General features: G+C 38.9%; 1 protein-coding gene and 1 long non-coding RNA gene across 2 annotated transcripts; one reads left to right on the plus strand and one right to left on the minus strand.

Annotated features, from left to right (window-relative positions):
- Positions 1-86: 86 nt before the first annotated feature.
- Positions 87-12,326, minus strand: gpn1 (GPN-loop GTPase 1). The gene is made up of 13 exons (XM_042486531.2): positions 12,089-12,326; positions 10,643-10,736; positions 9,318-9,424; positions 8,454-8,491; positions 7,201-7,279; positions 7,024-7,118; positions 6,812-6,857; positions 6,554-6,700; positions 5,203-5,285; positions 3,857-3,896; positions 3,683-3,773; positions 2,352-2,456; positions 87-2,194 (listed from the first exon to the last, which is right to left on the minus strand). Exons 1-13 carry the CDS (start codon positions 12,254-12,256, stop codon positions 2,091-2,093), a joined length of 1,197 nt encoding a protein of 398 aa, XP_042342465.2. The 5' UTR covers positions 12,257-12,326; the 3' UTR covers positions 87-2,090.
- Positions 12,327-12,334: 8 nt separating this feature from the next.
- Positions 12,335-17,081, plus strand: LOC148190468 (uncharacterized). Its single transcript, XR_015777278.1, has 4 exons — positions 12,335-12,390; positions 15,404-15,605; positions 16,633-16,756; positions 16,953-17,081. It is a non-coding gene; the product is annotated as an uncharacterized LOC148190468 (long non-coding RNA).
- The last annotated feature ends 4,932 nt before the right edge of the window (positions 17,082-22,013 follow it).

Below are 22,013 nucleotides of genomic sequence, written 5' to 3' on the forward strand. Positions count from 1 at the left end.
CGGAGCTTCTGTCAGGAGCCACACTCAGCGGAGACACATTAATACCACACTGATCAGAGACATCAGAGAACAAAGCAGACAACTGCTGATGCTCTTTTGAGCAAAACACAGGGCATTTAATAAAGTGAACAGTGTGTGGGAGTTTTCTTTTTAGCCTACTCTCATTAATACAGAGGGAGCGGACAAAACAACAGAAACACCTGTCAGTTTAGCACAATACAGTTCAGCAGCACAAACTGAATCCTCCACAATGATCCTACAGTTGAATCCACACAAACTGAACATTGCAACTTAGATGAAGGAGGATATTTTTGTAGAACTGTTGCACTTGACTGCTTTAGTATTAGCTAGGTGTGCCTAAAGAACTGCACACTGAAGAGCAAATTAAAAGAAAAATTGTGCACCTTTTGCAGATGCTAAATCTGCACAATTAACACAAAAAGAAAATGTAGTGCAAAACTTAAATAGCCCGCTTAAATCACTGAACTCAACAGACTTATATTTGGGACAGGCGTCTAAATGGGACGGGCTTCTATCCACTCATACAAAACTGTTGCTCAGCAAAGATGGAAATACAATCAAACTGTTTATTTAAACCATTTTTTCATCTCTCTTGTTTACTCTGCAGTATAACTGTCTTCTTTGGTGCTCATGGTTTCACTAAAAAGAGCTGAATGATTGAATTGTAGAGAATCGTACCAAACTGTACAACATGTCAATATTGACAAAAGATGAAACATTTTTATCTGTATGTGTGATCTAAGCAGCTAACTAATGTTAGCTCCAGCAGGTAGCCAACAACCCAGTTTTATACAGCCAAAGAACTTCTATAAAAATGAACTGCATGGCAACCAGACCAGACCTCTAATTGAGACAGGCCTTTATTTGTCAAAATGTGGAGCCACACCGGGCCAGTAAAAGGAAGTGGACACATTAATTCTCAAAGAATCTGCAAAGGTCAGAATGCTGTTTGCCATTCATTTTGGGCACCTCAATTCCCAGAAAGGTGGAAAATTGCATAAAAAGTCAATAAAAACAGGATGCAATGATTTGCAAATCTTTTTTGATCTATGTTCAGTTGAATATAGTGCAAAGGTAAGTGTGGCCGAGTGTGCCTGAGTGGGTAACTTCTGTGCGTGGAGTGACCGACATCTGGATTAGCGCCTCGCTAGCTTGAATGGCGATCTAAAAAATGTAATCTTGTAGCTCTTTTAGACATTTTAAATGTTATGGAACTGAATAGTTTAACTCTCGATAGTGATAGAATACGTGTCATGGGGGTTTTGACGCTCACAATAAATGATTTACTGATTTACAGATGTCTCTTTTCTTATGTTAGTCAATGGGGAAAAGTCTTTCTGGGCCAGTTTGCATCATGTGACCACCTCGGATGGTGTAATTCCACTTTTGACCACTACTTAAAATTTGCATCACAGCCTGGTGCACTTCCTGGGGGCAACGTGGGAAGAGAGAAAATACCTGTGTAGCAGTTACTGTTTTAGGGGCTTTTAATAAACAGTGCATTCAGAAGGTTCAGAGTCCAGGTTGAGTTGGACCTCAATAACTTAAAACTGCTGCAGCCATCTCCTGGAGTCTCGTCATGGAGCAGTTAAGGTGTTGCAAAAAGTTCACAAATAGTCTCATTTCAAATCAAATTTGAACTAAAAGCTCACTTTAATTTTGCAGATTATAAATCCTGTCAGTGCTTTCACAAACAAACATGAACAGTAATGAAAAAACAGGAAAAGCAGAATAGAATAGTTTTTTCTGATATAAAAATAGAAGTTTTTCAGGGAAGAAGCAGTACTGAGGAGCAGCCAATCAGCTTTACTGAATGAACGGGGTCAGATGATGAGACCAGAAGTTCAACCTGAAGAGCTGAGATTTAGTTCCCTCTCATTCCTGGATACTGGAGTACTGGAGTAAAAACATACTGTACTTCCACAGCATCTCTTCCAGATGATAGTCTGTACCCACCGAGGGAAACATTTGGGAGGTTTTCTATTTCCCTCACCTTCATTCTGTCACTGTCTTTCTCTCCGACAGAGTTACAGGTCAGGCTACAGAGGTCGGGGGTCAGGCTGCAGAGGTCAGGGGTCAGGCATTGCACACTTTCTGTTTCGGACCTGAACCACTTCCTTCCTCTCCTTCAGGAAGTTTCCAAAGGCATCAGTCTCTTTGCTCTCCTCCGTTGCTGAAAAATAAAATAAAATACATGTTTTCCATTAAAAGTCCAACCTCTTAATTGTATGCAGGCGACCACTGAGGGTTTTTAATAGTTATTTTTTACAGTGTATATGTGTGTTTTTCACAGTGTATAAACAGGTGGTTGGGGTGGTTTCTTTTCTCACCGTTGTGATCGATGTCGTCCGTGTCACTGTCCACCTCCTCCTCCTCTTCATCAGGGTTACCACGTGTCATGATAAGGTCACTGGGCCCAGCTACATCAGCATCCTCTAGAAACAGGAAGTCAATCAGCAATATATAACAATAAAATACAGTGCAACAAACTTTGGGTGACCCTTTGAAACCTGGATCAACATCACTTTTCTTATACTGCTTTCAAATGTATTTAAAACTTTAAACCTCTAGAAATTAGGTGCAATTTCTTTCAAAAACATGGGAAAAAGATAATGGGCAACCTAAAACTGCATTCATCTGCATTCTCTTTTTAACAAAGTTGTTCTTGGCCCACTTCCAACATATTTTTGTGTCTACATTAAGCTAAAAATGCTGTCTGTTCAAAATACTTGTTTTTATTGCCTATACCTATAAGGGTTCATATGGACTTTGACAAAAGAGACTTTATGTCTGCAGCTTCACAAATGTAGAATCTTCTGCAGAAAGACTTAAAGTTTCACTCATTGGTTCCTGGAGGCCGTTTCAAAGCTCTGCTGCAGGACTTTTGTATGTCATCTTCTACATGCCAATGTCAGAGTGTATCTTAGCTGGTCTTGTTTGTATGGTTCACTCACTTATTGCGTATCTTAACATATTGTTTAGTCCATCTTATAACTTCATTTTGTGTTTCATATTGTTGCTTTGGAGTTGTATATTTTGATTTTGTATTTTTGTTCCATTTTGTCTGCCTCTAACTTTTGTTACTGCTTGACTTGGCCAGGACACTCTTAAAAAAAGATATTCTTACTCTCAGGAGTTTTTTGTCTGGTTATTAAAGGTTAAAAAAAAAGGCAAGGAATGTTCCACAACTTACAAAAAAAAAATTGTAGATGTGGAAAATTATTTTTAAAAAGCTAGGGAAAAATGTCTAGGGTGAAGTAGATAAAGCTAGACAAAAACTTTATTTAAAACTATCATAATTACATATTTTAAATGATCATCCTTTTTCCAGGTCACTTTTTTTTCTTTTTTTTTTTTAAATTTTCTTCCTTATTTTGTTTATTTAAAAAATTGAGGACATTTTCTTGTACTTTCTTTAAACTAAATTCTTTAACATTTTTGGGTGATAATTTCTTTCATTGCTCATTGACTTCTCATGTTTTTGAAAGAAATCAAGCCAATTTGCTCTGGTTTCAAAGGGTTAACAGACAGACTTATACCTTCTCCAACCATCACCATCAGCAAGAGTGATTGAGGAGGAGGGGGGGATTAGAGCAGTTAAATAAAGTGTTACCAGTAAATACATACAATTTTATATTCAGTATTCAGGAGTGGTCTCTACCTGTTGAAGCTGTGGTCGTCATGTCAACAGCTCCCAGGTCCTTCCGGAGCCGCTCCATCTGCTCCTGCTGCTTCTTACTCTGCGCCTCCGCCTGATGGACAGTAAGTCAGTGTAAACATGGAGATGTTTGAGGACAGACAGAAAAGGGAGACAAAAAGACAGAAACACACTCACCAGCTGTTTGCGCAGTCTTTCGTATTCGGGTCGATAGTCCCTGAGGAAGGAGGAAGAGTTCAGTTTATCAAGAACAGAATACAGCAGCCACCGCACTAGACGTTATTATTTCCAATCCAAGGCCACGTAGGCGTGTTATGGAGCCATAATGGAAAGGTGACCCCTTATACATGGGAGTGGCCACGTATGAGGGGTTTCTGGGAGGTGGTAGTCCATGATTTCACAGAGGAATTGTGGATTCAAAACTTCTCGATGATCTGCTCAACTTTTGAAGAGTTATGTGATGCAATAACAGCTCTTGTAGCTCCTGCTGCATCATGAGGGAGTCAGTTCCTACTGACAAGCACACAGCCATAGCACCATGTCATCTGTTGCAGTTTTGTGAAATACAGGTTTTTTGTATTGCCTGAAAAACCATCTCATGCAAGCAGAAAAACTTTTTTCGATAAATGGCAGTTTTTTCGAAATTTCCAGATTTCCATTAGGCGTACTATATATCATGTGGCAATAACGCTAATCATATTTTGCATATTATATATTTGCAATTTTAATTTGCGCAAGTTGAGGATGAATGGAAACCCGCCTACTACAGCTTTAACTGATATTTCCCCCGTCACCACTTCTTCATTTCTTTCTGGAATGTATCTCAGGTTGGATGAACTTTCTTTTTTTTTCTTCAAAGATATTTTTTGGGCTTTTTTTCGCCTTTATTTGATGGGACAGAGCGTACATGGGAAAGAGGGAGAGAGAGAGGGCACAACATACATCAAAGGGCCGGTGCAAGAGTCAAACCTGGACCGCTGCAGCAAGGACTCAGCCACAGTATATGGGGCGCCCGCTCTATCCACTTAGCCCCTGACGCCCCTGGATGAACTCCCTTATTGACAAGACATAATCATCTCATGATATTCATCTGTCAAGTTTTCAAACTGCCTCACAACTCTTTTCTCATTTAAATCTTGTAAATAAATAATCCGATACCAGGATTCAACAACATTATCGTCATTATGCAAGCCTAACCACAACTGTGTCGGCCTCAAATGGTTTACTGCATTAAAAGACAACATTGCTGTTTTTTAACATTAACGTCATCTATTCATGTTTGGGGTATGGTGTGGGTCAGGTGTTGAAACTAGAACAGTTATGATGTTGGTTTCAGTAACTTTCTGATTAATAGTCCAGCCTTAATTTGATCTGACATCAACTCCTCCAAGTTTGACAATAACATGGGGCGTAAACACTGGCACTGTGTAGCTGTGTTAGCACACCTGCATTCCAGGAATGTGACAAAAATAACTGTGATTAATGAAAAAGTTAGAAAATAGTTTATAAAAGTTTCAGTTTACCTCTCATACTCCTCAGCCGCATCCTCTACCTGAGCAAACAGCTCATCCAATCCACTTCCTGTCACCGCAGACACGCCCACCACCTGCAGACACGGAGACGGCATCAAAGACTGGGCTTTACTGTACGTTTTATTCTTTAGCTGGAGTCTACAGAGTTTTCATGCTGCTAATTTCTGATTTTATTTTGCCCACAGATTTCTATAGTAATAATAATAATAATGAGAAAGTGTGTTTTTTGTAACACTTATCAAAATCAAGGTTACAAATTGCTTTACACATACATACAATCCAATAAAAAACACAGGCAAAATACAACACAAAAAAAAGAAAAAAAAAACAGTGGTTGAATTTAAAGTCGAACAGAGCAGTGCAAAACTCAAGTCCACTGTCAGGAATAAGGTACAGTATTATAATAATAATACAAATATTAATATTCCTTTAAAGAGAAATCATAGGACTGCCTGTCAATTTAAAATAAGTCTTCAAGAGTGATATGAAAGAAGAGAGTGATGTAGCAAGCTGACGTTGGTTTTGGTTGGATTAACATTGTCTCACTGGTTACTTATTTGCTCTTTGTTGTCATTTGTTTTCCTCTGAATTTTACTTTAAAATGTTAATTTGGGTTTTTTTCGTAAGTTTGCTTTTTGCTTGCTTTTGTTGCTTTCAAGTTGAGGAGTGGTCAGTTTGAATAAGCCTCTGGCTTCTTGACCTCTCCTGACAGATTTTCTTTATGTTTGTTTTATTCAACTGGATTTCCTGCAGTTTTTTAATTGTGTGCAACTAAACTAAACTAAGAACAGATCATATTCTAGCAATGTTCCTCAGATGGAAGTAACATGACTGGATGACTTTGTTCATGTGTCTCTCAAAGGTGAGGTTAGTGTCAAAGAGCAAACCCCGATTCATGACATTTCTTTTGACATTTACCAAGAGGCTGTATCAAGAAAGATTTTACAGATAGCCAGATACATTTAGGATTAAGAGTAGATCCACATTTAACTGTCTTGCCCTAGTTTGAAGTTTATGTGCTCCTAATAGGACAGCTGGACAGAATAGGTTACCACAGTTATCTTTCGAAAAGTTAGCTAGCTTTGTGACACAGAAAAATCCAGTTAAGACCCAAGGCAAGTGATTAACCCACTAATGTCACTTTGTGGGACATGCCCCAGGTGCTGAAATGTGACTGGAGATCTTTACAAAAATGCTCTTGGAACACTGGTGTAGGTGCACATCATTCAGAGTTTTAGACTGTTTAATGCAGAGCTACTTTTGAGTTGATAATCCTAAATTTATCTGGCTAAATGTTAAAACTTTCTTGATGCAGCCTTCTGCTCTATGCCCATCCTCTTACCCTCAGGTTGGTGTAGAACTCGTCCAGCACCAGACTCATGGAGCGCGTCAGGTTGCTGACATACGAGGTTTCCTGGTTCAAGGCATCCTGGAAAACCTCAAAGTCCTGCATCCACTCCACTGCAAAGCTGTGGTCGATAATGTCGGTCTACACAAAACAACAACAACACGAGTTAAACCCTTAACAAGTCAGTAACAGCTCCATGTTACAAGTTGCCACAGCAAAACAAGTCATATGACACACAGAAAGCGACCTCACCTTGTTCATGACAACGATGAAGGGCAGCTTGGTCTTGTAAAGAATACTGGAGGAGAGAAACATGAGCTGAGACACAGAACTGGAACCGGAACTGCACAACGTCAGTGAGACATGTTAGCTTTGTCTCAGTGACATACAGTGAGTACAGAGTCTCTGTAGGTTTTGAGTCTAAAAAAGCTGAGAGGGATACAGTCATAAGCTCAGTTTGGCACCTGCAGGCGTACAGCATGTTGGACATGAAAGTGACGGGGTTGACGCTGCGGGACGTGTCCATCACATAGATCACGACACAGGGGAAGGATGACGCCTGTAACATATATGTGCAATAGAAATTTTATGATACATTAACGATCAAGGAAAGCAAACAAAAGTCCACTGTGCAGACATACCAGAGCCTCTGTGATGATGGTTCCAGACGCAGACCAAGTGAAGACTTCAATCTGACCCGGGGTGTCAATTAACACATACCTGCAGAGGTAAAATGTCAGATACAACATATTTTATTTGTTAACATTTTAAGATACTTTACAAAGAACAATGAGACAACAAGCATCAAGGTTTCCCACATATTCATTTATTTGTGGCGGTTACAATCCAAACATCTGCCAAACTGATTTTAAGTTTTGAAGCTGGAATGCTCATGAGGAGCACAACTGAAATCTAGCTATCTATCTATTTATCTATCTACTGTATATATATATGTGTGTGTGTGTGTGTGTGTGTTAGTGTGTGTGTATATGCATTTCACCACACTGTCGGAGCACAGAGCATACTCTGGGCACAGGTGGAGCAGCAGAACATCAGATCCAGTGAAACTGAAAGTTGTATAATTGCGCTAGGTTTAAAGTTTGCATCTATCCATGTGATCTGATCAGCTCTGACTGGAAAAACAGACAAATTATCAAAAAAACAGGGAGTTTGCTGAACCCCTCTGAAATGTTTGATACCTCTGATTTCTATTTTAATTTGAAAGTAAGAGTTCCACCTGAAGGCAGCATGGAACCTGTAAGGCGTAAGAAAAAATTCGACACAGTAAGCAATGACACCCAGGAGCTGTTATGGGTTTGTGGGTTAAAGGCAAACAGGAAACTGTCTCTTTAGAGTAGGATGTGGATGGAAATGTCCAAGTGGTAGATGGTAGGTGATGTCGGTAGCTTCACACCGTGCAGAAACTGTCACTACCAGAACCCACTCAGCTGTACAGAGACAACACGGGGACAAACAGAACTACACTGACAGCACAACAACGGCACATGATGCAGAGAATTTAGGGGTTAGCCTAAAAGGTGAGGTAACAGTCTCGGGCTATGCCAGGTTGGCATTTTGATTTTATTTTATTTATTGAATCTTTATTATTAATTCTATTTTTTTTATTTCTATGAAAATGGTAGAAATTAATGGTAGAAATTAATACAAATCTACATGATAAAAAAAACCTTGCAACAGCACATTTGTACGTTATTTCAAATGATGGACTAATCCAGATTTGGTGCCCTTGTATTTGTGGCACAATTACAGTGTAAAAACAAACAACAATGGTGGTTTATTTTGGTAGTAGTAGTTCATGGTAATGAAGGGACATGCCTCCCAGTGCAAGACTGTGCCTCATTTATGTGTTTTTTGCACAAAGGCTGACACTGACCTGTGATTCTGCTGCTTCTTCTCTATGAACTGCATCACCTGAGGAACATAAACACACATTTGTTACTCCATCGCTGTCTGTTGTTTGTCATGATTTCATCAGAGTGTTGGTTTGAATAATGGAGTGCTTTAACTAAAGTACCAGGACCTTTAATATAAACAGTTAAGAGCATGAAATAATAATAATGAGTTCTTATCTTTAGTCTACATATCTCTGAGATATCATTTAAGAGAAACATTTTAACCTTTTACCATTGTCTTGGAGTCTATAGGGGTCTTTCTAAATGTTTGACATTTTGTCTGATAATATTTTTCCTTAAAAAAGCCCCCAAAAATTGCCTGATTACTTGTTATCCTCGATGACATTGGCCAGCTGACAGTTTTTGGACAAAATGCTCCAGTACATAATCAACTGGATGTTATGTTCTTTGTCTAATTTAATCATATCATTGGTAGTACTCATAATACTGCCTGTGGCAGAGATTTGGAGTTACATTTGACTTTGACTTAGCTCTTTTGCATTTCACCATGAGGTGAGGAGAGTTACATTTTGTGACATAGTGCCTAATAATTATTTCACTTTGTAATATCCTTAAAAAGTTTACATGTCATTTGATGAACAGAGGTTAACAGATTCAATTAATGTGTTTTTATAAACATTTCTCTTATTTTTACTTCATAAAGGGCTTTGGACATCAAAATTGCACATTACGGCGCTTTAAACTGAACTGAAGCTGTTTAAATAGTCCTGGAATTTGGTCAAGATATTTCAGAGTTTTAGTTAAAACACGCTGAAGTTTTAGTTTAAAGAGTGTAGATATTTATTCAAATGGCTCATAGTTTTGATTGATTTAGTCTGATTAACCTGATCAAAGCGTGTGGCGAATAGGTTGAGTGATGTCACGATGCCTCCATTTGGTCCAAGGCCGTACTGCTTCATCACCTCCTTGTAGTTCACAGTGTCCCTGATGTCTGAAAGAAAGAAGACAGACAGACTGAAGGTTACAGAGAGCAGGAGGGACAAAGTACTGAACACTGTCTGGACTGACTCTGACTTAAGGGCCGACCACACCAAGCAGTGTGAGCATCCACACTGATGAACGATAACGTTTTGTCGAACATCAGCGTAGAGCTCGCCTTACGCATTCCACTGCCAGGAGGCTGAGGAAAAACAAACAGAGAACTAGAAGGATATGGGTTCACCAAATTCTTCAAAGACTACAGGAACTGGGAGAATCAAACACTATATTGCGAGAGCAGTCGTCTTTTGAAGACAAGTTTCATTCATACTTTGAGTCGACATCAGTTTGCTGACATTCTGTCGATGGTAAACGAGGACATCAGTAAAGACAAAACCAACTTCAGAGACCCCAACAGTGAAGGAGACCATTTAACTGCATGTCTCAGAGAAAAATTACTTTTTTGTGTCATCTGCAGCCCAATAACAGGTCATACAGCTGTTGACAGCTGTGATTATACCATGTTAAAGGTTGTTCCTAAACCCTAAAAGAAGGAGATAAGCTGCAATTGTAAGAACTCCTGAAACTTTATCCTGTAGAAAACTCTGTGAAATATACTGATGACACCCAGATTGAACACTTCAAATTCAGAGGATTTGGATCTAAATTCAAAATTCTTTATGTAGCCTATAAATCATCATATTGAGGTGATGTTTTTTAATCAACACCAGACTTTTTTCTTTCATCTTCTTCTCCTGAAGAACAGCACCATCTGCTGGCCAGAATCCGTACAGTAATATAGTCAGGAGCTTCATAGCTCTTTTTCAACAGAAAAACAGACATTTTGTGATTGAAGTTGGATGTTAGGGTCTATTTTGGATGTGACATCTGAATAAGACAGATCCTTATTGGCTGTTAGTATTTCTTTCGTTCATGAAATTGCTCTAAGAGGGATCCAAACGATATTGTTTGCCAGTTTCGTTGTCAATGTAGTTGTACTGTGGATTATGCCATCCACTTGGTTCAGAATGATTTCTAAAGCTATAAATAAAGTTATAGTTATCGTTCTGGGTGTGGATGGCCCTTTACTCTGCATAAACCCTCCATATCTATGATTACAAATGTGCTGTAATTACTGGAAATGTTTGTAAGCCACTGTTCACTCTGTCTCTAACCGAACAGCACTGTTAAATATGTGTTGTGAATGTCCAGGAAATTGAGTGATTCTCACCAATGTTTGCAGGAAAAGGGACTTCATGAACGGCAGGGTCCAGGTTGATGACATATGGAGGAGCTTTACCAGAGTGAAGGTGAGCCGTCAGCCTCTGAGGAAACAAAAACACTGAGATCAACACAGACCTACTGTACAGAAAACAGGCACGACATGATGTTATTTCCAAGGGTTTTTGCTTTAGAAAAGTTTTTACAAAAGAAATAAATATCTCATATATGTAACACAGTTCTCACCTGCCTCAACAAGACAAGGTTTTTGTCGATGCGAAGTGATAACTGTCTGTCGATTCTGCCATAATTTTATGATGATTAGACATTAATAATATACAACCGAAAACCAAAAATGTCTTAAGGAAGTATTTCACTGCTGGGAAGATGGCCTTTTAATAAAACTAAGTTGTCTATGAAGTAGAAAGACACAAATACTTTTGATAATGGTGCTACATGACTGAACAGAGAAAAAGGATGCTTTGCTCAAGAAGTGAAAAAAACAAATCAACCTGCAACTACCAGAATGCACTGCTTCACACGAGACAAATACAGGAGCTCATATGGGTGAAACAATGGTGGCAGGTTGAAAAAATGATTATGGTAATATCTAGGCACTGGTTAGATGAAGGGAAGCATTTGTTTTGATACAAACTGAATGAAAATCAGCAAAGTATCCCTTTAAATGTTAACTTCTTGTCTGATTAAAGGAGCATTACCATCAACAGCTTGACTGTTGTGCATCAAGTGTTCAAGGGTTCAGGGATGAGGCCGGTGATATATGCTATAATTTTTTTATTGTGTCAACAACCATTAAAAGATTTCAAAAACACAAAGTTCCTACTGAAGACCTAAATCTTTATAACACTTTGCAAGAATGGGAGATATGGTGGCAGGTTTGGGTAGGTGTTTAAGCCATAGAGCAGCAGGATTTAGGGGTTCGCCTAAAAGGTGAGGTAACAGTCTCGGGCTATGCCAGGTTGGCATTTTGATTTTATTTTATTTATTGAATCTTTATTATTAATTCTATTTTTTGTTATCTATGAAAATGCATTTATGTGTTTGATTACAGTTTGATTACAGTTTTTGGACAACAGCGGAGCTCTTTGGCACAGAGGAAGATTAGGCTGTACGCGCGCGCACACACACACAAATTCACACAGTACTTGTTAGAAGATACATTTACTATGTGAATATTTGAAGTGTAATCTGAAATTTAGATAAACTAGTGATTTCTATCCAATAGTAGATAATTAATAGTGAGAAAGCAAACAATGGAACACATTACAGTGATGAAACCCTCTATTTTCTATCATATTCACTGATGTCTGACAGAAACTTGGAGCAGAATAGCTTTTTAAACAGCCATGTGCACAGTTGGCTTCCCCGGCTTGGTACCTGTCTGAAGAAGCCAACTCACGCAGTTAGCTTCCGTTAGCCACACTCGCTAACTGACCTGAACGAAGGTGGTCTTTCCGGACCCGGCCATGCCTAGCACGATGAGACACACGGGCTTGTCCCGGGCAGCAGCTCCCGGTGTCCCGCTGTCTTCCCCCGCTGCTGAACTCTCTTGGTCTTCCATTAAAACCTCTTCAGCACCGGGACACTGCGCCGCGGCTGCCATGTTGTTGTCTGTTGTGGGAACCGGCTGCCGTAAAGGCACCGGTACTGTCGTAAAATATGACGCTCGAAGACAGGAAGAGGATGAGAAGGATAAAGGGTGACGTTTTTAATGAAGGAGGCTACATGGGTGTACAGGTGTGTAGATTGATTTGTATTGATTGCAAAGATTATACGTGTAAAGCTGCAAAAATATATAATAATTCAGTAAAAAAAGGCATACTGTTAAAAAGTCTGAAACCTTCTGTCACAAAAACCTTGATGGGCACCAGTCTGTTGTCTTAGAAGAATATTCTACATTTTTAAATGTATTTAGGAACCAGGTTACATGCTTTAAAACAAAAGCCTGATGAAGATCAGTAGTGGTTGAAACATGTTGGCTTTTTTTTTTAATGATTCAGGCACTATAATAAAGGGGTTTCTGTTTTGTTGTTTTAAATGTAATTCACATTTTTTTGGGTGCCTGGATTTACTAACTCTTTAAACTTAAACCAAGTTTTAACTCAACATAAAAACATGAAGATATAAAATAATCAAAAGTGCACGGTACATAATAAAAAGTAAAAAAAAAAACAAAAAACACAGTAACACAAGAACTGATGGGGGTCAACACGTAGCCTACACCATAGGCAGATTTCCATTAACCCTCAAATTGCTCAAAATTAAATTGCAAATGTAAAATACGCCAATAGAAATATGTTATTTGGGGGGAAAAAACGCTTGAATGAAGCGGTATTTAAGGGGATTCGAAAGTGCCAAAACTGCAATGGAAAAACTTTTTTTTGCTTTTCTAGGTCACATGGTGCTATGTCTATGTGCTTGTCAGTAGGAACTGACTCCCTCATGATGCAGCAGGAGCTACAAGAGCTGTTATTGCATCACGTAACCTTTCAAAAGTTGAACGGATCATTCAGAAGTTTTGAATGCGCAATTCCTCTGTGAAATCGAGGACTATGACCTTCAAGAAAAAGCAAAAGGGGCCTGCCTTTCCATGATCACTTACATAACACGCCTATGTTGCCCTCTGTGATAAATAATGACAGCTAGTGCGGTGGCTACAATAGAAATAAACCTGCTAATGTTTTGAACATCCATCACCATGCTTCTTGGAATGTTATCACCAGAGGAGAAGTCAAATAAAGTCACTCATTGGAAACACAGCCATCTCGCAATTGTGTTTTATCCACATTGTGAAATATATCACTTACATCATACAAAATCTTTCCCAGCATCTCTTAAGCCCAGTTGCAAACCTCAAAAATACAAAATCAGTTCAAAGTAAAACAAGGGGGCATATCAGCAAAGCAGTAAATTTCTGTAGAGCTTCATATTACATTAAAGCATAGTTGCTAATGCATTTCATCTGTGGGCCCTCCTCACAGTATGTATGTATATATATATATATATATATATATATATATATATACTTATATATACTTATATATATATACATATATATATATATATATTTCAATACCAGGCATTTTTGTTTGCTAATGCTTTTTGAATATTTTACTATGGACATTCTTGTAATATTTTTCTGATTTTTTTCTTGCTTTTATTCCAAGGGTATTCAACATTTTTATTATTTTTCTTACATGTGTTTCTGTCAGGTGTTTTATATATTTTTTCAGATATATTAATAAAACTTTTAAGTATAAGTAGTAAGTAGTATAATAAGTAGTAAAAAAAATCCAACCACCACAGGTTTTAGGACTCATTTCTGGGGCACTCTTTATGTAATGTATTACCATAGGTATTCCTGACAACAGGCATTTTGACTTACTATAGCAGAGGCACAGATGAATCACATTTCATGAATGACGACTCTCATCCATAAAGTGTCTCAGTGAGTCTAGGGCCATGGACCAAGCACACTTCGATTAAATGCGCTTGTTTTTAATGTTGTCAGTTTCACCTGGGCTATGATTCCTGCTTCATTTTATGAGGCTATTTCAGTTTGAAGTATAGTTGATTGTTCCTTTTCCTGCAAGAGCAAGCGTTAGACAAGGGGAGGAGCATATGTGTCAATTTTAATGTTTACACATTAAGATTGAAATTTCAATGTTTAAACATCATTATTGTCATTTAAATGTGTAAACATTAAAGATGACATTTTAATGTTTAAACATTAACATTGACATGTACCCACAGTGGTAGGCATGGCTATTAAAGGTATTTCAACTTGCATTCAGACTAAGGTAGTTTGAGGAATTAGACGAACGCATCTGTGGTGAGTCCCCTTTGTGTCTTTGTGAAGGTGTGGTCAGGACGACTTAGTCAAGAAAAACACTTCTTAGCAGCTTTTAGATTTAGCTTATTGCAGTTATTAGTATTTGGCGGTATGGCTCTGTTCTGGGGACCCCCTGCCCTTCCACGTGCTTACGAGGAAAGCGTTAAACAGGAACGCCACACGTTCCTGAGGCAGGGAGAGCAGCAGCAGCAGCAAAAAGAAAACAACAAACCCTCCCACAGAGCGGGCACCAATGACACAACATCGTAGAACAAGTCAGAGCAGCACAAAGGAGGAGGCGGCGAGGAGGAGGGCGCAAAAGCAGTATGCAGAGGGAAAAGGGAAGAGCAGGCAGGCTAGAGCAGCTTAAATAATGTGGCACGAATGAGTTAAGCGAATCAGATTCTTAGAGGCAGATCAGCTGGCCATCAGCTGATGAGGCTTGCATGATATCAGCTGACATCAGCAGTAGCAATGCTATGCATAATTTTAAGGAGAACATAAAATGACTTAAAACTGATCTTTGGGTTAGAAAACTTATAAAGAAACCTGCAGTTTATTAAGATGGTCGAACATATCATAGGTGTGTCACTCATGAATAATGCACACAGCATAACACCAGTGTATGGATCAGCAGTGCATTTGGTTTAAATTTGGCATACAATCAACGTTATCAATTGCTTCAACCAAAGAAAAACTAATGAAATTACTTAAGTTTGCAGGTGATATTCTAGTAGGAGAGTGTTGTTAGACAGTGAGCCCTGAGCCATGCGTCCTGCTGTGGTAACTGCCACCCTGCTCCTGGTGTTGCTGATGTTCGTGTCAGACTCTGCAGCCTGTAAGAATCAAACTATCAATGTTCTGCACAAACGACAACGTGAATCTGACTATACTCCTTTTTTCCCCCCTGTGACATAGGGGACCCTCTTCCAGACTGTAGCAATACTGCCGCATGTCAAGGGATCAAAGATGAAGGTTGTATCAAGCTGGGTGAAGACCGCTGCGTGAAGGCGTTCTGGTGTCTATCCACAACAAAGTGGAGCTGGATCAAGTGGTGTGTGCCATGCACAGTGTCACCCCCCCACGACCTCCTTACTGGATCGGACAATATTTAACCTTTGTAAGCAGTTAAAGACTCTGTTAGTGGATAATTTAAGGATAACAGAATTGAATTTCCACCTCAGTCATACATTTACATGTAAGAAAAAGTCAAATCATGTTTTTAAAATACATGTTAAGATGTAAGTCCCACTAAAGTTGAAATTCTCTGAATTGTACTTATTAACACACCTAGAAAATGTGGTTGGGGGTTAATTTACTCACACACATACACTTTCATGTATACAACTCAACTGGACTTGAAATGGCCTTGGCTCTGGTTCTGGTTCTGCACATGTTACATAGTCCCCACATTGGGATTTGTCAGAAGTCGAACAACATACATTCAAAGAAAGCTGAGAAAAACAAAAGAAGAGGAAAAAGGGAAAAAAAAAGACGACTCAAAGGGAAAGCACAGAGTACCTACAAAATGTACAGGGCCGATAATTTATCCATGTTGTTACTGTTCGGCATGCAACATGTCAACTGGTAGGAGGTCTAATGGTGTTGTGACACAGAACACGATGCTCGCATGGCGAGTTTACATACAAAGTATGTAAACTATATATATATACATATATATACACACTTAAACATACTGTAAACATTGTTTTCAGGTTTGGGGGGGGTTCAGCATGTTTTAAAAGTAGTATAAAGCCTTACGGGTCTCTAGCACTATATTCACGCTGCAAGCCTTAGTGCTCAACTCTTTTTTAAATGTAGCTGTTCATATGTAAAATGTTGCCAAAATCAGACTCCAATGTAATCTGATCTGTATCTGATTTAGAACCACCCATCCGCAGTGTGAGCGTAGAGTAGAGGTAGCTGTGTGATGTCTGATAAATATCCTCAAGAGATGTCACGTGGGTCAGGGTTGGTTTAAGATTAGTTTTAAAAGTTAAAAAATGAAGGTGTGGAGTTATAGTTACAGTAGTGCACTGATGAATCTGTGAATCTTCATGTGGCAACCAGCTGATGGTTGGATGAAATAAACTCCTAGATGAATGACAGCAAAATCATAATCATTTATCTTTTTGCTTTTTTTTCAGTGCTACAAAGGAAATCTGATGTATGACTGGACTGATGGAACTGACCTCACTTTCATAAGATTTGCTCATGGGCAGCCAAACGTCTTTCAAGAAGCAGAGGAATGTGTTGACATTAACTACAACTGTAAGTTCCAAATGGGGCAGGACACTGACTAATTTCCAAAAAGTCAGTGTGAACACCAAACAGATCTAAAAGAAAAAAAATGATAATTTTCTTCTTTGGTTCAATTGAACCAAACTACAGGTATGAAACAGACTTTAGACAGTCTTTGCTTTCCACTGGACAATAAAAGTAATTGTTTCTGTTCTTTGCTTTCCAGTCTGGGGACAATGGAATGATATTCCTTGCAGCTTACCAAGACGATATGTGTGTGCAGTGAAAATCTAATAAATCATGGTGGACATAAGGAGTTGATGAACTGAGGTGATTTGTCTGTTCTACTGTAAGCATTATATGTATTTGACATGTACTGCAATAAATGTTCATCGTCAGCAAACATGTTGAGGGCTCCTGTTTCATTTTTGTTTTCATATAGCAGAATAACAGCTGTAGAGTTTTCCAAGCCTGGGCGATATACCTCAAAGGCAGTTCAACATTGCCAGACTCTCTTTGACTGAGATTCAGATTATTCATTGTCCCCTTACAGGAATCTGAATCTGAATCTGAATCTGACTGAGCTGGCTCGACAAACCCTGCGGCCCCAGTCAGATGCCACCATGGTGGTTATCACCTATCTCTGGTTACTTGGGCTTCCTGCTTTAGGCTCCGAGCATGTTCACATTGCATGCGGCCTACTTCCACCTTTGAAAAATACTTTTTAAAGTATTACAGTAAAAAACTACCCTGTTGCTTCAATTAAGGCAAGAGAGGAATGCTGGCAGAAAATTACTTATTATGCAGATGCACAAGTTAATATAATCGATTTATCTCTCCGATATATATATATGTGTTACTCTGCAGCTCTGAAACTTGAGACTTGATGCAGTAGATTAATCAAGAACTATACACAGTTCCATCATGATGGAGACATATATATTGCTTGAGTTTTTGGAAAAATCAAAATGAAATTAATTTTGTTGATTGAATAGGCCTATTGTCTGTGATAAATACCACAGACTAATCCATCTGTTGTAATGTACCAGCAGTGTAAAACGGACTTCCACAAATCAGAACACAGCATTTCAACATCCACAGTGATAATGTCATGATAAGCTTTGAAGAATCATATCCCATTTCATATGAAAAATTACTTCATCCTTATTAAAAATATATAGTAAGCTGTTAATGCTTAAATTAATGCTCTCAATGAACTACTTAAGAAGTAGTAGTAGTAGTAGTAGTAGTAGTAGAGAGCAACAACCAAGTGAATAAAAAAAACAACAATATTCTTGCTCAGATTTTCTGTATCACTTAAACTGTAGGTTTCTGTATAAAATATATATGTACGTAAACATAATGAAATACATACAGTGAGCTCTAACTGCACAGCATGGTTCGGCTGAGTACTTGCTTTGACAAACAGCCAATCCTACCATCAGCATTGGCCTTTTCTATGTAGTTATGGTAGTAACTGTAGATGTGAAAAAACACAATTTATTTATTTTTACCATTTGTATGTGACAGGTACCTGTCAACAGCAATCCCCATGAGGTTTTTGCGCTACACTAGCATTACCAGCATATTTTGCAATTTCTCATTCAGCAACCAGCAGCCTCTGGACTGCCTAATACCAGCTGGCAGCTTGCTTGCTATATGTCTGAAACATTGTGAACACCAACCTGGGTTGTAATTTCTGGAGAGTGTTTGGGGCGGCAGTGAGTTCAGGCTGATACAGAGAGTGAAACAGTATGTTAAGCTCATGTGATAAGAATAGTCTTATCAGGCTAATGTTATGACATCAATATACGACACAAAGCTTTATAACAAGGCTATTCATTTACAAACTCGACTGCGCCAGATTTTAAAACCTGGAAATGTCGATGGGCCAGACATTTTTAGTAGTGAGCAGCCTAGTTAGCCCATCCATTTAGCAGCGCTGTAGTTAGATTCTTTGTTCCATCCACAGATCTGTGGTGATTCACACACTCTAAAATAGTGCTTTTCCAGCTTTGGTGATGTGGTTGCCCACTGACATCAGTCTGATTAGCTGCAGCTGTGCGCTTGGCTCATAGGCAATAGCTCAAATTCCAAGTACTTTGGTGATATAATTCCGTTTGATACAAGCGGCATATTGCTTTTAGTGGGGTGGCATAGTTCAATATAACATACATTTGTGCATTTCTTGATGAAAGCACCACATTTTGCAGATATATTTGGAACAAAACTGGATATTGGGCCAGTACAAACTCAGACCCTCATTGCCATGGCAGCGTTTTTTAAAAATGGCTTTCCAATCTCATTAGACCCACATGCAATAACAGACATAATTTAGATCCTACTAACCCTGAGAAACAAATTAATTACTCATTCACAATTCTATGGACTTTTATAAAGTCATTGGTCATTCCACTTTATTATCATTTTTATTATATTGTGCCGTGAATCAGTTACAACTGGTCTTGTATTATTTTGACACATGGTGGATACTAGAGCAAATGTGGCCGTTGTATGTAGCTGCCCAATTACTCATATGTTATTACATGTATGCACTTAATTTGTATGCTTACAAATACACCTATTTAATTTCAAGAATTTGTTATTTGTGACTTGCATGGTATTCAGCCCATGACATGTCCACGCTCTGATTCACAGAGTCCTCTCACCATCAAATGCAAGTGCAAGAATCTTTTGCACATTTTCAAACCAGCAGTACTCTTCTTTGATGTTCTGATCAGAGTCCTCCCTGCTCCAAGATGCCCTGTTGATAGGTGGTACAGGGTTTTTTTGTGGTGCTACTGACAACCTGTGAAACTTCTGTGTAGCAGTTTGATAAATGGCCCACTTTCTTTTGGCGTGCAGAACCCCCAACAATCATAATGCAGCAGTCAACTCCTTGGCCTGCAAAGGCAAGGTGTCAAAGAGTGAAACACCTGTGCCATGAAAGGACTTCTTTGAGGTAACTGCGCTAGGTTTAGGGTCATATTGTCAACTGCAGCAGTGGTAAAGACATCAACATGTAGCAGATAGGGCGTTTCCACTGGCAGGCGGGTTCAGTTCAGTTTGGAACTTTTTTTTTTTTTGCATTTCCATTGTGATAAATAGTGGATTGTCCCTTTAGTTCCTTTGTGACCACTACCAGCCTTTAGCTGCAGCTGTAGACTGAGAAAAAAAGGAAGTTTGCTGGGCTGACTGTCGGCAACTTTTAAGGTGGAATTTAAGCCTTGCTTGGAGAAAAACATGTGCCAGACTGTCGGGGCTTTCAGTGTGCTCAGGCAGAACTAAACCCCCACTCTTACCTGACAAGGAGTCAATGCACAGACCCGCTACTTATAGATATCGCAGAGAGAGTCAGGGTGCAGACTTCACTCTGTGTCAGCGATGAACAATAAAATAGTGAGTATAAGGTAAGGAAAGTAAGGAAAGGAGCAAGAAAATGTGAGTGTTGCTGGCAGAGCAGTGAGGAACAACGACCCCACCCAAATTTAAGAGTACTGTCTGCGGTGGAAACACTAAACAGATTTAGTGTCTAGGTACATCTTCGTAGGTGATATGTTTGGTTTCAAAGGTAGTATGCCGAAAGCCTTTGGTGGAAACATGGTTAAAACTGAGTGGTGGGGCCGAGTGAGAGAGTTCGGCCTTTGACTTTCCCATCAAAGCCCCTCCACATGCATCTGTCTTAGGGCTGCTAAGATGACTTTCCTCCAATTTTTAACCTCTGTTATCACATTTGCTTCCAACTCCCATTTGTCTTTAATATGAGGTTCCTACTGAAAAGTGTAATTGTTACACTTTATATATATTTAATTTATGCTTTCTTTCCATCAATCCCATCTGTTGGATGCTCCTAATTTATTGGAGGTCACCTAAATGCTTCACACTGGCTTTGAGTCATTAATGCCTTATTTGAAAAGATCTTTCAAAGGAATGCCAAAACATTGCTGTAGCTTTGCAAAAGATTTCATTTGATCTCCCTCAATTAACTTGTTAACGGTAACCAGGCCTGAGTCAACCCACCTGTCAAAGCCGCCATCACTCAAAGATGGACAAAAATCTATATTAACTGCCATTAGCATAGCCTTGCTATAAAACTCTGCCCTCTCCCCTTCTGAACATTTTCCCACCCATTTGGTGTAGTATATGTAAATTGACATTGATCGTTTTAACAAAGATAATCCAGGTCCTTGATTGACTAGAGCCTCCCTGGTAACTTAAATGGTATTAACACACATTTACTCACCTTGTACTGCAATCAGTTAACAAGTTTTTGAAGTCATGAATAAGCACACCTGGCTGGAGATAATAAAAAATCAGAAGCAGAGATAGCATGTGAAAGAAAAAGGTGCATACATCTGTAGGTGTTGTTGGCTGTGAATAGCTGTTTCTGTTTGTAGCATCTCATCTGATGAGGGCAGACAGATGGTGCCAGTGGTGTCAACATACACTGTACAGAAGGACCATCTCATCCGTGCAAATATTAATCATTCAGGAAGCCACAAGATGGTGCTCCAACACCACAATGAGGAGGAGTGAGCACTGAATTGATTTAACTGTGCTGGTGCTGCCTGGAACCTTACAGGTGACTCTTTTAATTATTTATTTAGAAGGTAGTACATACTGTGTTGTGCACTGGTACAATATGTGAAGGGTGTTGATTTTCTTTTCAACATTTGGGGGTACACATATTAGGCAGGAGGCCTGGTGGTCAGTCCCCAAGAAATTTTGACATTAAACACTTAATTTCTTACATTCTGGTAGGATTTATTCAGCAGTTATGGTGAAAATGCCATGGTCGTTAATGTTTCAGTTGCTTCTTCTTTTTTCTGTTTCATGGGTAATTGCAACTATTGTTGTAAAGGGTTGAATACTGTCATTACTTACTTTACCGAAGGCATTACTGTGTCTTTAATGTTTTTATTGGGAGGGAAAAATACATTAAATATTGAGGGGGAAGGACATTCTTCCTAAGAATTCTATACCTAAAGGACATACACATTTACTGACATTTAAGGGGACCCATTTTCCTTTTATTTTGTCATACTTCTAGGCCTAATGTTATAAGGTCAGATGTTAAAATTAAATGTGGCTAAATGGTCAAATAATGAGGTTAACGTGTCCTTGTGAGCAAAGACCTTAGGCTTCAGAATACAACCAGAATACAATCCAACCAGGTTCCATCTGCACCCGGCATGCTTCTACCTTTTTTGTTGTAGAACAAAACATGAAAATCTCTTTAGTGTTACCCACAGACCTTATTTCAGGCAGGGCCTCCAACTTTTCAGAA

This window comes from Plectropomus leopardus, chromosome 1, assembly GCF_026936395.1.
Source record: "Plectropomus leopardus strain MGB_pleo_1.0 chromosome 1, ASM2693639v1, whole genome shotgun sequence".
Taxonomy (NCBI): Eukaryota; Metazoa; Chordata; class Actinopteri; order Perciformes; family Serranidae; genus Plectropomus; species Plectropomus leopardus.

Coding starts and splice junctions, on each gene's coding strand:
- gpn1 (XM_042486531.2), bottom strand. CDS start 12,256: ATGGCAGCCGCGGCGCAGTGTCCCGGTGCTGAAGAGGTTTTAATGGAA. Junction 10,737..12,088: donor GAAAGACCACCTTCGTTCAG/GTCAGTTAGCGA, acceptor TTGTTTCCTCAG/AGGCTGACGGCTCACCTTCA. Junction 8,492..9,317: donor TCGCCACACGCTTTGATCAG/GTTAATCAGACT, acceptor TATGTTCCTCAG/GTGATGCAGTTCATAGAGAA.